This window comes from Eublepharis macularius, chromosome 2, assembly GCF_028583425.1.
Source record: "Eublepharis macularius isolate TG4126 chromosome 2, MPM_Emac_v1.0, whole genome shotgun sequence".
Classification (NCBI taxonomy): Eukaryota; Metazoa; Chordata; class Lepidosauria; order Squamata; family Eublepharidae; genus Eublepharis; species Eublepharis macularius.
Genome location: NC_072791.1, coordinates 125893690 through 125907849, shown reverse-complemented (window position 1 = coordinate 125907849; position 14160 = coordinate 125893690). Strand labels below are relative to the sequence as shown.

General features: G+C 55.6%; 1 protein-coding gene across 1 annotated transcript in view; it reads right to left on the bottom strand.

Annotated features, from left to right (window-relative positions):
• INSC (INSC spindle orientation adaptor protein) overlaps positions 1-14160 on the bottom strand; it is a 185131-nt gene that overhangs the window by 9886 nt on the left and 161085 nt on the right. Inside the window, exon 11 of the mRNA XM_054969992.1 lies at positions 10075-10151. Within this exon, the coding sequence (XP_054825967.1) occupies positions 10075-10151 (77 nt within the window). The remainder of the gene's footprint in view (positions 1-10074; positions 10152-14160) is intronic.

Genomic DNA, 14160 nt, shown 5'->3' with positions numbered 1-14160 from the left:
GGGCCCGCTCACGAGGGGGGCAGCAGGGGCCCCTAGGAAGGCATGGGGGGAACCCGGTCAGGCGCTCCATGGGGCAGAAGGCCCTCAAAAGGCCACCAGCAGCGCTCGAGCAGCGCCTGCTGGGAAGCCGGGTGTGCGCCGGGTGGCTCCACTCAGGCAAGGGGTGGACATCCAGGCAGCATGGCAGAACATGCAGGACTGCATGGCCGTGCTTTCCACTGCTTTCTGCGAAGGTGGGGAGGCCACTGCAGCTCGTCAGAGCCCCCGCAGAGGTGCAGCGGGCAAGCGGGCTCGAGGGTGCTCACCCCCCCCCGGGGGGGCAGAGGAGATAGATCCCTATACCACCATACACAAAAAAAATTCAAGCTCCAATGCACTCTTCCTGTCTCTCTCCCAAAATGCTAGCAACAACTCTCTCCCACTCCACTGCTTGCTGAAACTGAAAGCCAGAACTTGGAGCACACTTCCTTTTATAACCAGAGATCCCATAGAGAAAAGCAGGAGGTCTGTGGTTGGTAGTCAGAACTGCCCAACAGAGTTTGCAGGGATGAGATTGGAGTGCCCATGGCTACAGAACACCCCCTCCCCCTCCCTCCCCCCCGGTCTCTGGTCCCATGTAACCAATTTTAACCAATTCGGAGCTCTACACTTGGAAGGAAGACCTGCCTATTGATCTGCACTCCTGTTGCCCTGTAAACCCAAGATGGAATTTACACTAACAAAATGGAGGATTAGATTGGAGTTTGATTGGGGGTTTGATTGGGGTTTCCAGGGCAACAGGAGTGCAGATTGGAGCTTTGATTGGGGTTTCCAGGGCAACAGGAGTGCAGACAGAGTTCAGGCAGTCCCTGCCTCCATTGCCAAGGGAATTGATTGAAGGTGCCTGACTGTCTGGCTTCATGAACAGCGGACAAACGCAACAAACGAGGATTGCAACGACCACTTGTTCATTTACAATGGCGCCTCACGAACGGCTTGTTCGCGAACAGACGAATGGGCTGTTCGTGGGTTTTTTTAGTTCGTATTGCTGTTCGTGCTCATCTCTAATTCCAATCCCCCAAACTGCACTCCTTGCTCTATATGCAGTATGAACTGATTAGAAACTGACTTCTATATCATTTTCAGATAATAAAGATAATCCAAATAAATTAGTTTAGCATGTATCATATCAATATTGTTCTGATATACAATACTTACTAAAGTAATAATAATAATAATAATAATAATAATAATAATAATAAGAAGAAGAAGAAGAAGAAGAAGAAGAACAACAACAACAACAACATTCGATTTATATACTGCCCTTCAGGACGACTTAACACCCACTCAGAGCAGTTTACAAAGTATGTTATTATTATCCCCACATCAAAACACCCTGTGAGGTGGGTGGGGCTGAGAGAGCTCCAGAGAGCCGTGACTAGCCCAAGGTCACCAAGCTGGCTTCAAGTGGAGGAGTGGGGAATCAAACCTGGCTCTCCAGATTAGAGTCCCACGCTCTTAACTACTACACCAAAAGGAAGCTGCTGACTTACCGGCAAACTGAGTTGGCACCTCGTGCAGGACGGAGTGGAGGCGGGATGAAGAGAAGGAGGAGGAGCGTCCATCCAGCACTGGCCCAGCTGCATGGTCAGCGCCATTTGCACCCGAGCATCTGCAGGAGCAGCTTGTTTGTTACCTCAGCAGGTAAGTTCAGATGCTCAGGCGGGTGGATGCCCCCCCCGGTCATGGGGTGGGGGTGGGAACACACCTGGAACCCCCCCTTCCCATTCCCTCACACCCCTCACAGGGGGGCAAGATTTCCCGGGTGGGGATAAGGGTGGGGGGGCGCGTGGGGTAGCTAAAGGTGAGTAACGGCCGCCTGGGCCCCCTCACGCTCACCTCCTCCTGCCGGAAAAGGAAAACGGTGTGGGCTGGCTGCGGCTGCACCATTCAGCTCCCGGCCCGCGGGCCTCTGGGACCGTGTCTCGGGTGCATGCAGCCGCCGGAGCAGGGGTAGCAGGGCCAGGTCTTCTGAGGGTGGTGGTGCGGTGCAGGCCACCCAGCCGCCACCAGAATGGGATGGCAAGGCTGCGGCTGGCCCGCGCCACGTGGCCAGGCCGGGGACCTTCAGCCAAGGAGGGCCTTCCTTAGGCGGTGGCACGGGGTGGGCTGCGCGGCCGCTGCCAGAGTGGGACAATGCAGCCGCGGCTGGGCAATGCCGCATGGCCGCGCAAGGGGCCTTCAGCCCCGGGGGGGCCTTCCTCGGGCGGCAGCGCAGGGCAGGCTGGCCGGCCACCGCTGGAGCGGGATGATGCGGCCACAGCTGGCTTGTGCCGCACAGCCCACACCGGGAGCCTTCATTCTCAGGGCCTTCTTTGGGCAGCGGTGCCGGGCAGCTGCCCGGCTGCCGCTGGGGCAGAATGGCGTGGCCACTTTGCGCCCATGCCGCGCGGCCTGCTCTGGGGGGACTTTTGGCCTCAGGGGGCCTTCTTCGGGCGGCAGCATGGGGCGGGCTGCCCAGCCATCGCCCGAGTGGAATGGCATGGTCATGGCTGGCCTGTATCGCACAGCCTGCTCGGGTGGCCTTCGGCTGTGGGGGGCCTTCTTCAGGCACTGGCGCGGGGCGGACAGCCTGGCTGCCAATGGAGCTGGATGATGTGGCCGCAGTGGGCGCGTGCCGCATGGCGCACGCGGGGGGTGCGGGATGGGCTGCCTGGCTGCTGCCGGGGCTGGTTGGTGCGGTCGGCCTGGATCGGCCCCAGGGGCCTCTTGTGGGCCCGGCGCAGCGCACTGGGCCTGGGTGGCCTCATGGTTGCAGTGGTGGTGGCGGCAAGCCCAGTGGGTCCTCGGGTGCTGCACACAACTACCGCGTCTGGGCACGCGGGCAAGGAGAGGGGGGGTGGCTGACTTGCCTGGCACGGGTGGCTCGCTTCACTCTCCCCTTCCCATGACAAGTCCATCAGGGCATTGGCCACGGCCATCAGCGTGGGCTAGAGGGTAGCTCATGGTCTGGTCATCTGAACACCTTGCAGGTGCAGGCGTTTTTTCTTCCTTTCTTCTAGCGGGATGGCTCCAAGTACTAGTGCCAGCAGCAAGACGGTGGCCAAGGCTCCACGCCAGGGCCCGCTCACGAGGGGGGCAGCAGGGGCCCCTAGGAAGGCATGGGGGGAACCCGGTCGGGCGCTCCATGGGGCGGAAGGCCCTCAAAAGACCGCCAGCAGCGCTCGAGCAGCGCCTGCTGGGAAGCCGGGTGTGCGCCGGGTGGCTCCACTCAGGCAAGGGGTGGACATCCAGGCAGCATGGCAGAACATGCAGGATGGCATGGCCGTGCTTTCCACTGCTTTCTGCGAAGGCGGGGAGGCCACCGCAGCTCGTCAGAGCCCCCCCCAGAGGTGCAGCGGGCAAGCGGGCTCGAGGGTGCTCACCCCCCCGGGGGGGCAGGGTGGGAGGAGGCCAGCTGCCCAGCACACAGGAGCCTGTCACTAGGGGCTGGGGAGCCAGTCGAGCAAGAAGATGAAACGGACAAGGTTACCCCCGAAGACGTGTTGGAGAGTGATGCTGATTGGGGGTGGAGTCGGGGTCAGTCATGGGCCTCCGGACAGAGGACACAGAGGACCCAGCGGAGGAGCCGGAGTCGCAGCACTTCGTTGTCCGGGGCATCGAGAGGTGAGTCTTCAGGGGACGAGGACTGAGAAAAGAAGGCAAGAGTCTATTGTGAGGCAGCTGCCTATGTCCTGCGGCTGGTGGAATGGGCGCGGCGCCGCAGACACTTTGTGATATCCACTTCAGGGACCCGGGCAGCATGGGAACAGCCCCGCTCAGCTCGACGGGGGGATTCCCCACCGCCAGTGGGTCCTGGGGAGGCCCCCATTGGGTACCACTTGCCCACCCGGGTAAGGGAACAGATACTGAATGGGTACTATGTGGACATGTTCACTCTGTTGCAAGCAGAGGAGCCAGTGGGGGACAGCAGATCCCCGAGGAAGCGCAGGCGACAGGACAGGGAACGGTAGGCAGAGTGCACCTTCACTAACTGGGTTCTGGGGTACTGTGAGTACGCTGGGGTGGTGCAAGCGGCATACCCCGAGCGTGCCTGGCACCTCACAATGCATATGAGGGAAGTCACCCACATAAAAGCCACATCGGGTGAAAGAGCTGCCTTAAAATATGACGAGACCTTCAGGAAGAAGGCATCCAGCAATGAGCTGACACACTGGGACCAATCATTCAGCATGGGCTGGCTATGGGCGGTCAATAGCAAGAGCAATGGGAAGCACATTAGGGCCGATGGGTCAGGGTTCAGGCGGCAAGCCGCCAAACGACCCTGCTGGGAGTTCAACGCAGGGAACTGCCACAAGACAAGGTGCCGCTTCGACCATGTGTGTGAGGACTGCCATGGCCGCCACCCTCGGTGGAACTTCCCCAGAGGTGCTGGATCCCAATGGCCCTTTCAAGGACGGGCCACAGGGAATGGATCCAGAGGGGATGACGGGAGCCGGGCAGCAGCAGCTGGTGGCCAGGGTAGTGCCTCAGGCCCGGGAAAGAAGTGAGACTGCTGGCCTGTGGGACTGGCGTTCTCTCGCCCGGACGCGAGTCTCCCCAGCCGCGCTGCAGCCATGGTTGCAGCGATACACCAACCGGGCGGATGCCAACATGCTCTGGGATGGGTTCACAGAAGGTTTCAGGATACCTTACGTGGGCCCGTGGGTCGCCACAGATGCTCCCAACCTCAAGACCATGTAGGACATCCCAGGTGTGGTGGCGGCCAAGATTGAGGAGGTGAAGGCGAGGCAAGTGGCAGGTCCGTTTGACATGCCTCCCATTAACAACCTGAGGGTGTCCCCGCTGGGGGTGGTCCCGAAGAAGGTGCCGGGGGAGTTCCGGCTGGTTCATCACTTGTCTTATCCAAAAGGTGCCTCTGTGAACGAGGCGATCCCAGCTGAACTCTGTATGGTGCGCTACGCATCTTTCGATCAAGCGGTTAACTTAGTGCGGGCCTGCGGCTACGGCGCACTGATGGCCAAGTGCAACCTTCAATCCGCCTTCCGGCTGCTGCCAGTCCACCTGGAGGACTGGTGCCTCCTGGGGTTCAAATTCCAAGACAGGTGGTACATAGACAAGGCCATGCCAATGGGCTGTGCGGTGGCATGTTCGGCCTTTGAGACCTTCAGCACATTCCTCGAGTTGGCACTAGGGATGTGCGTTTCGGCATTCAGAATGCCGAAAGAATGCCGAAACAAAAGTGTTTCGGCTTCTTTCGGGGAATGCCGAAACGTTTCGGGGAATGCCGAAACGTTTCGGGTAGCCGAAAGAAAAAAGCCGAAACGTTTCGGGATTCTTTCGGCTTTCTTTCGGCTTTTCTATGGGAAAATGCCTCCGTCTTCCAGGACGCCTGGAGGAGGCATTTTCCCACCGAATAAGCCCAACATTGGTGGGGACCTTCCTCTAACCCTTCTCTAACAACCACCCAAGTTTCAGACAGATTGGACTTTGGGGGGCCATAACATAACATAACATAACATAACATAACAAAGCAGGTCCCCCCATCCTCCCATAAGAAAGCGAAGGAGCAGCATATTGTTAGCATGCTGCTGCTGATCTTTCTTCATTATTTCCTATGGGGAAAAAATGAAGAGGCAGGCTTCCTTTGCCAGGGGTGGCATTTTGCATGCAAAATGCCCCCCAGCCCTCAGGGGCCCTTCTCCCACCCCTCCTCCCACCCCCCACCAAGGCTCAGCCTGCTCCCACTTGGGGGGCCATTTCATGGCCTCCCCAAGTAGGTGCTCTAATCTCTACCACTGACAGCTGGGGGAGGCTTGTGTTGCCAGGGGTGGCATTTTGCATGCAAAATGCCCCCCAACCCTCTGGGGCCCTTCTCCCACCCCTCCTCCCACCCCCCACCAAGGCTCAGCCTGCTCCCACTTGGGGGGGGCATTTCATGGCCTCCCCAAGTAGGTGCTCTGCTCTCATCTCTACCACTGACAGCTGGGGGAGGCTTGTGTTGCCAGGGGTGGCATTTTGCATGCAAAATGCCCCCCAGCCCTCTGGGGCCCTTCTCCCACCCTTCCTCCCACCCCCCACCAAGGCTCAGACTGCTCCCACTTGGGGGGGCCATTTCATGGCATCCCCAAGTAGGTCCTCTCAGCCCCTAAAGTCCACCCCTTACAGCCCCACACAAACCCAATTCCCCCCCAGCTGCCACACACAGACCCAAATCCCCACATTAGCCCCTCACAGACCCAAATCCACCCCCACCTGCCCCACACCCATAACCCCAGGAACAGGCTGGCAAAGGCCAGCCCTCTCCCTTTGTTCCCTATGCTGGGAACTTCTAAACTCTCTTTCCCTGGGCAATTCTGCACAGCCCAGGGGTGCCACAATGGTGGGCACACTTCTGAGTGCCAGCTGGTCCCTGTGAAAGAGCACCTGAACCACAGACACCCTCCCTCAAATTCCCCCACCACCTACAGAGATGGCTGGCCAGCCAGCCCCATTGTTCCCTATGATGGGAACCAACTGCACAACAAAGAATAAAACAAGAACAACACAAAATAAAGTTTTAAAAAAATTATATTCTCCCTTCCAAAGTACAAGTAGGCAAAGCATTATGACACATTACACCAGCAGTCCCCCACACAGAAAAATTAAAACAAAACTCACTTAACATCAGAGAATCACAAAGCATGATTCCTGTCAAAAACACTTTATTTCTTGAACAGCTTTAGGTTACACAGCAGGGGGGAACACCAAAGGGCATGGCAGCACTATCTTACACAAAAATAACACAACTCACTTAACATCAGAGAATGGAAGACGGAGGCATTTTCCCATAGAAAAAAGCCGAAAGAATGCCGAAATAATGCCGAAAGAATCCCGAAAGCCGAAAGCCGAAAGAGATTCTTGTTTCGGCTTTCGGCTTTAACGATAGAGAATCTTCTTTCGGCTTTCTACTTTCGGCTATAGCCGAAAATTTTTGGCTTGCACACCCCTAGTTGGCACTGAAAGACCTGGCTCACTCCCCATTCATCTCTCATTACCTGGATGATTTTTTCATGGCAGGGCCGGTGGGCAGTGGAGAATGCCAGGAGCTATTCGGCCTGTTTCAAGGGATGGCCAGGGAGCTAGGGGTCCCACTGGCACAGGAGAAGACCGAAGGTCCCTCTATCTGCCTGTCGTTCCTGGGGATAGAAATAGACTCGGTGCGGGGAACTTGCAGACTGCCCCCCAAGAAGTTGAAAGGACTGCAGGAAAAGGTGACATCTGGGCTTAAGGCCAAGAAGAAATCACTGTGAGAGGTGCAATCGCTCCTGGGCAGCCTGAACTTTGCCTGCAGGGTAGTCGTGCCGGGGAGGCCATTCTGCGCCCGGCTGGCCAGGGCAACAACGGGGGTCACGGCACCACATCACCACATCAGGATAACAAAGCAGTTAAAAACAGACCTGCGAATCTGGGACACGTTCCTGCAGGACTACAATGGCGTGTCCTGGTGGCGGGATCCCCTCAACCTGGGAGCATCCCTCCAGGCGCACTCGGACGCCGCCGGGGGTGTGGGATTTGGAGTGTACTGGGGGGGGGCGATGGTGCACCCAGAGGTGGCCTGTAGCCTGGCAAGGGGAGGGCATCCTCAGGGACCTCACGTTCTTGGAGCTCTTTCCTATCCTGGTGGCAATTGTGCTCTGGACGGACCAGTTCCGCAACAAGAAGGTTCTCTTTTGGTGTGACAACCTAGCAGTAGTCGGAGTGGTGAACAGGCAGACCTCGTGTTCAGAATGCATCATGCGGCTGGTGCGCAGACTGGTCCTCCTGGGCTTGCAGCACAACATTGTGTTTGGAGCTCGCCACATACCCAGGGTGGACAACAACATAGCGGATGCACTTTCTCGCTTTCAGAAAGACAGGTTTTGGGAGATGGCACCAGACGCAAAACAGCACCCGGACCCCTTCCCAGAGGAGCTGTGGGAACTTGGGAGCATCGGATCCTGCAGGGAGTTCTGAATTCGCTGGCGCCTATGACCAGGCGGGCTTACGGGGCAGCGGTCACTTCATTCATGGCATTCCTCGCCGAGCAGCCTGGCCAGACGGAAGGGGATGTGCCAGAAGAGGCCTTATTGGAATATCTGGCATGGATGGATGGAGCTGGATACGTACCCAAGACCATCAGGCTGCACATGGCAGCGGTGTCATTCTTCTGCAAGGCATCGGGGTGGGCAGACCCAATGGGCAGCTTTCTGGCTCGCAGGGCCATAGCAGGCTGGGCCCGCCAGGAGCCGCTGCGCAAGGACGCCCGGCGGCCCATCACAGCCGACATTTTGCAAGTCATCCTGAAACAACTGGGTGTGATATGCCACTCATCCTTCAAGGGCACACTATTCAGGGCGGCCTTCAGCCTCGCATTTTACAGGGCCTTCCGCGTGAGCGAGCTGGCGTCTTCGTCAGCGGGGGATCAGACCAACAGGGCATTCGCGCAGGCAGACATCTCGATCAAGGGGGGCAGGTTGCTTATCAAGGTCCGGCAGTCCAAGACTGACTAGAAGGGGCGTGGAGCAGCGGTCCAGCTCCGTGCCATGGGGCGAGGGGCCCTTTGCCCTGTGCAGGCAGTCAAGGCATACCTGGATAGGCGCCCGGCCACACCTGGCCAACTCCTATTGCACGCCGACTGAGGACTGCTCACCAGGTACAAGTTCACAGCCGTCCTCAGAGCCTGCCTAAAAGCAGCAGGCCTCCCGCAAGGCGAGTACAGGCCCCACTCATTCCGGATTGGGGCAGCAACCACAGCTGCCGAGGTTGGCCTGTCCGCTGACCAGATAAAAACCATGGGCAGGTGGACCTCCAGAGCCTACTTGGGCTATGTCAGGAGAGAATATACTAACGTTGTGTGATTTAGTTACAGGCATGGCATCCCCCAAGGAGAGACTGCATAGCGCTACTACAGGATGAATGACGACGGGAGCAGCACAGTCAGGGGGATGTGAGTGGGCCCCCTGTGGGGCTCTGGCAGAGATCACCAGGGCCACTTGTGCCGGTCGCCTTCGGGGGCCAGGGAGGAATTTTTCCCGCAAGGGGCCAAATTGGCCAAGGCCACTTGGGGTTTTTGCGCCTTCCTCTGGGCATCGAAGTCAGGGACCCTGGGGGGTAGGGGGTGGCTCCATCTTTCTTGGTTGCAGCAGCTGGAGCGTTGGTGGGAGTCAGGCCGGGGGCCTTCCTCCTGTGGCGGTTTTTGAAGCATTGGGCCGGATCCCAACAGGGTGAGTGGGCTGGCGGGACTGCTCACCCCGACAGATCTGGAGGCAAGGGTCGCATGGCAGGGCCGGCGACAGAACAACATGTGCCGAGATGCCAGCGGCAGGCTGGCGGGTGATGCATCGGTCGGCTGCCAGGCCTACGATGCCAATGGGGATCCAGCCCACATGCCAGGCCAATGCTCCATATAGCTGTAATCAATGAAGTTGTGGCCATTTCCAACCCATGAAAGTGTCGGGTGTGATTATTCAGCCGCAACGTAGTCTGATATAGCACTTAGGTGGCAAACTGGCATTATTATCTTCAGTCATACATTTTACAAACTTCTTAAAAAATCTTGTAATGCTGCATGGTAACTCTAAATAATGCTCAATATCCAAAGCAGATGTGTCTGTGGTGGCATATGGGCCTAGATCCTGCAGAAAAAACATCTGCAGAGGGTAAATATGTCCATCCACAGAACAAAGGTTCCTGCATCTCCCCTCTAGCTGCAGCTGAAAATGCACCATGAAATGCTGGTCCTGGGGGAGCTAAGAGAAGTAAAAAGTCTGCCATTGGACGGGTGAATCATCAACCCCTCTTTTCATCTTCAAATATTTAGGTACAATTCAAGACATGGACGGCAGTGGAAAGGCAGAGCTCCCTTCTCCACCCCCCACATACAGAGGAGCCTTTTGTAATGGAAATGCAGGAGATTGTTTTGAGGAGCCACTATTCTCCTCTGTGCCCTAGCTCACCCTTCCAACCCAAATGCCATGAATAGCTATTTGTTTGTATTCTTTTCCTGTAATTTCATAGAATCATATAGACCAACAGAAAAGATAATGAAAAGGGGTAATAATTGTATGTACTCACTAGGCATGCCACTAGAACAGAATCACTGTTATTTCTTTCTGTAGGAGACCTGCAGAGCTCTATGAGGCGTGGTATACCTAGAAATGCATATGAACAAATAGAATATTTTCAAAACTTAAAATACCCACAATAAGAATATAAGATCAGACCCATGATTCATCTAGCTCAGCATCCTGTTTTGCACAGTGGCCAATTTTCATGGAGGGCCAACAAACTGGGCACAGAGTAGGCTTAGCAGCATCCAGAAGGGGCCTGATGTTCTTATAGAATTACAAGTGATCTCTAGACTGCAGAGTTCAGTATCCCTGGCAGCTTCTGAGGGTGAACTGTAAGGTGAGCTCTCTCCCCTCCCCAAACTCTGCATTCCCAGGCACTGCTCCCAAGTGTCCAGGAATTTCCCAAGTTGGAATTTACACTAACAAAATGGAGGATTAGAAGATGGCATTAACAATCACCAAGGGATTCTAATATTATATTATTTTGGATCAGCCTAGCTTTAAGTATGTGCTTCTATGTACTATGTTCTATGTACTATCTATGCTTTAAGAATGATGCTACTGGGAACTCTATGTTGTCTACTGTCAGCCCTAGAATTGCTTATGTTCTGCTTCAGCATTTCTTCAACTCTGTATTGGATTTTTCTAATGTTGTCTTTGTAAACTTGCATTTATTTACCCTATGGCATTGTTTATTGAAATGTCCTTGATATTGACTATACTAATCTCATACTATGTAATCTGCCTTGAGTCTCACTGAGAAAGGTAGACTATAAATGACATAAACAAACAAATAAATAAACAAAGTGTGCTATTTTTCAGCAGTACTACACATGCACCAAACAATTAAAATCATGATAGTAGCATAACAACAGTGAGGGGGGAGAGAATCCATATCTGGTGCAAAAGGGAAACCACAGCTAATGAGAAAAAAATGGATTCCCCTGTGCCATGTTGAATCTTTGCAAGTGCAAATTGAGCAACAGATACACTGGCAACATGACCCCTCATATTGACTCAGCCATGAATTCAAAGTAGGGAGGCACAAACACCCACAGTTTGACTCATGCCCTCTTCAGCAGTTGCAGAGATGTAATATTTCAGCGATCAATTTGATAGTTTATCTAACTGTTAATGGGTGATCAATAGGTTGTTTCAATGCATTCCTTGCTAACTGTGCAATGCAACGCAATTGGCCTTTTGTACACGTGGTCTTACACAGCTCAAATGAATTCTACTACTTCCCCATCCTTGAGGCATAACAGCAGGCAATTGTTGAAACAGACAATTAGGCCTTTCACAATAATATAAATCAGCCATAATAAACATATTTCAATAAAACCATACTCTTCAGTGTTCAGCTGAGGAGCCATTCAAACTACCAGTCAGTTTGAATCAGCTATTGTCATGGGCTGGGCCCGCCCAAGCTGGTAGTCCAGGTATTAGCACGAAGCCAAGGGGTGTTCAAAAGTCACAAGCCAGGTCCAGTCCGTAGTCAGAGCACAAGGTTAATGCCAGGGTTGCCTCCAGGATCCAAAAAGCCAAGCCAAGTCCAGTCCGTAAGTCAGAACACAAGGGTATCAAGTCAAGGTGCGGGCAAGAGCAAGACACAAGGTACCAGGGAGTGGTTGCAGGTAGTTGACACGTTGCTTCCACGCCTGGCAGTTGCTCCTGACTGGCTTTTATAGCCAGGCGTGATTTTCAGCCAGCTGCTGGGGCTCCATCCTGATGCTACTTATCATCACTCTCCAGCAGCTGGCGTTGACTCAGGAGGCGAGCACTGCGCCGTCTCTCCTGCAGTTCCAGTCTCTGGCGCTGCCTGCGGCGCTCTCTAGGTGTGGGTGAGCCTGGGGGGGTGGAAGCCCCTGGCTGGGCTTCCCCTGTGGTGCTGGCAGTCCCTGACTGAGCCTCCCCTGTGGAAGTTCCTGGCTGAGCTTCCCCTGTGGTATTGGGGCTAGAGGGTGCTGGTGTCTCAGCTGCTAGCTGTGAGCCTTGATCAGCCAGCAGCTGCTGCTCATGATTGCTGGCTTCTGCTGAGTCAGGGCTAGGGCTGGCTACACAGAACTCTTCTTCTCCTGAGGAGTCCTGGCTGGCTACACGAGGCTCCTCTCCTCCAGAGGAGACCTCACTCTCAGACTGGGCTATGACACCATCCCCCCTCCCAAGGCCCCCCCTCCTCTGTGGCCCGGGCGCCCCCGGTTTCTGAGGATAGGCCCGATGGAATTGTCGGACTAGACGGGGGGCATGAATGTTCACAGCCGGCTCCCATGAGCGGTCTTCCGGTCCATACCCCCTCCAGTCCACCAAGTACTGCACTTGCCCCCGCCGGCGACAGGAGTCCAGGATCTGGGCGACCTCATATTCTTCTTGTCCCTCAATGGTAATCGGAGGCGGAGGAGGTGGTGGCCCGGGATGGTGCAGGTCTGGGGGTGATGCCGGGACTAGAAGGGAACGATGAAACACGGGATGGATCGGGAGGGTCGGTGGTAGTTGCAGGCGGTAGGCTACGGGGTTCACCTGGTCTGTGATTACGAAGGGTCCAAGGAACCGAGCATCCAGCTTTTTGGAGGGCCGTTGGCTGCGGATATGGCGGGTGGATAACCAGACCTGGTCACCTATGGACAGGGGAACACCAGGTTGCCGTTTCCGATCCGCAGCTCCCTTGTAGTTTTCCTTGGCAAGCTGGAGTTGCTCCCGCAACAGCTCATGCATGGATTGAAGTTCCTGGAGGCGATCGTCCGCAGCTGGGATTCCTGACGAGGGTGCGGTGCTAGGAAAGAAGCGAGGGTGATGGCCATAGTTAGCCATAAAGGGGGTCTTTTTGGTGGAGGAGTGCACTGCATTGTTATATGCGAACTCGGCCAAAGGCAGTAGGGCTAGCCAGTCATCCTGTTGATGGTTTGTATAGCATCTCAGATACTGCTCCAGGGTTGCATTGGTGCGTTCCGTTTGCCCGTCGGACTGGGGATGGTGTGCTGAGGATAAGTGGACTTGGGTGCCAAGAAGGGAGTGCAGTGCCCGCCAAAACCTAGAGGTGAATTGAACTCCCCGATCGGAAATTACATGGTCCGGTCGCCCGTGAAGTCGAAAAACATGCTGAAGGTACAGGTGTGCAGTGTCCTGTGCGGTGGGGGGTCCAGAACAGGGAATGAAATGGGCCATTTTTGTGAATAAGTCCACCACCACCAGGATGCAGGTATGGCCTTTGGAGCAGGGCAGGTCTGTAATGAAGTCCATGGAAATAGTCCTCCATGGCCCGGTGGGTGTGGGTAGCGGATGCAGAAGGCCGGAGGGTTTGCTAGGGGAATCCTTGGCCCGCCTACACGTCTCACAGGCTGCCACATACTGGGCCACATCTGATTGCACCCGGGGCCACCAGAAGTCACGGGTCAAGAGATGGGTTGTCTGTGGCGACCGAAGTGCCCAGCGGGTCTGGAATCATGGACCAGTTGCAGGACTTTCGTTCGCAGCGAGCCAGGTGGTACATAAATTCGGCCTCGATGGGTCAGTAGCCCCTCTTCCTCTGCAAAGCCATCCGCCTGGAGCTGGTGCGGCTCCCGGACCTTCTGGAGGTATTTCTGGGCAACTGGGTCCAGTACCTGTTGAGCCAGTATCTCCTCAACCAGCCCCTGGGAGGGTTGCGCGGCAGCGAAAGTTTCGGGAGCCAGGATAGTAGTTAGAGGCTCTTCCCAGCATGGGGATGAGTTGTACTCCGGTTTCCGGGACAGAGCATCGGCTTTCTTATTCTGGGAACTGGGGACATACGTGATCCTGAAGTCAAAGCGGGAGAAGAACAATGACCAGCGGATCTGCCTCTGGTTGAGGCGGCGGGCGGTTTGGAGATGTTCAAGGTTCCGGTGATCAGTGAACACTCGGACAGGGTGTTGAGCCCCCTCCAGATGGTGCCGCCAAACCTCGAAGGCTGCCTTTATTGCCAGCAGCTCCCGCTCCCAGATGGTATAGTTCCTTTCTGCAGGGGTAAGCTGGCGAGAGTAGTAGGCACAGGGTTGGGGGACGCTGGAGGAGGTTGCACGTTGTGAGAGCACCACTCCGATGGCAGTGCTGGAGGCGTCCGCCTCAACTACGAAGG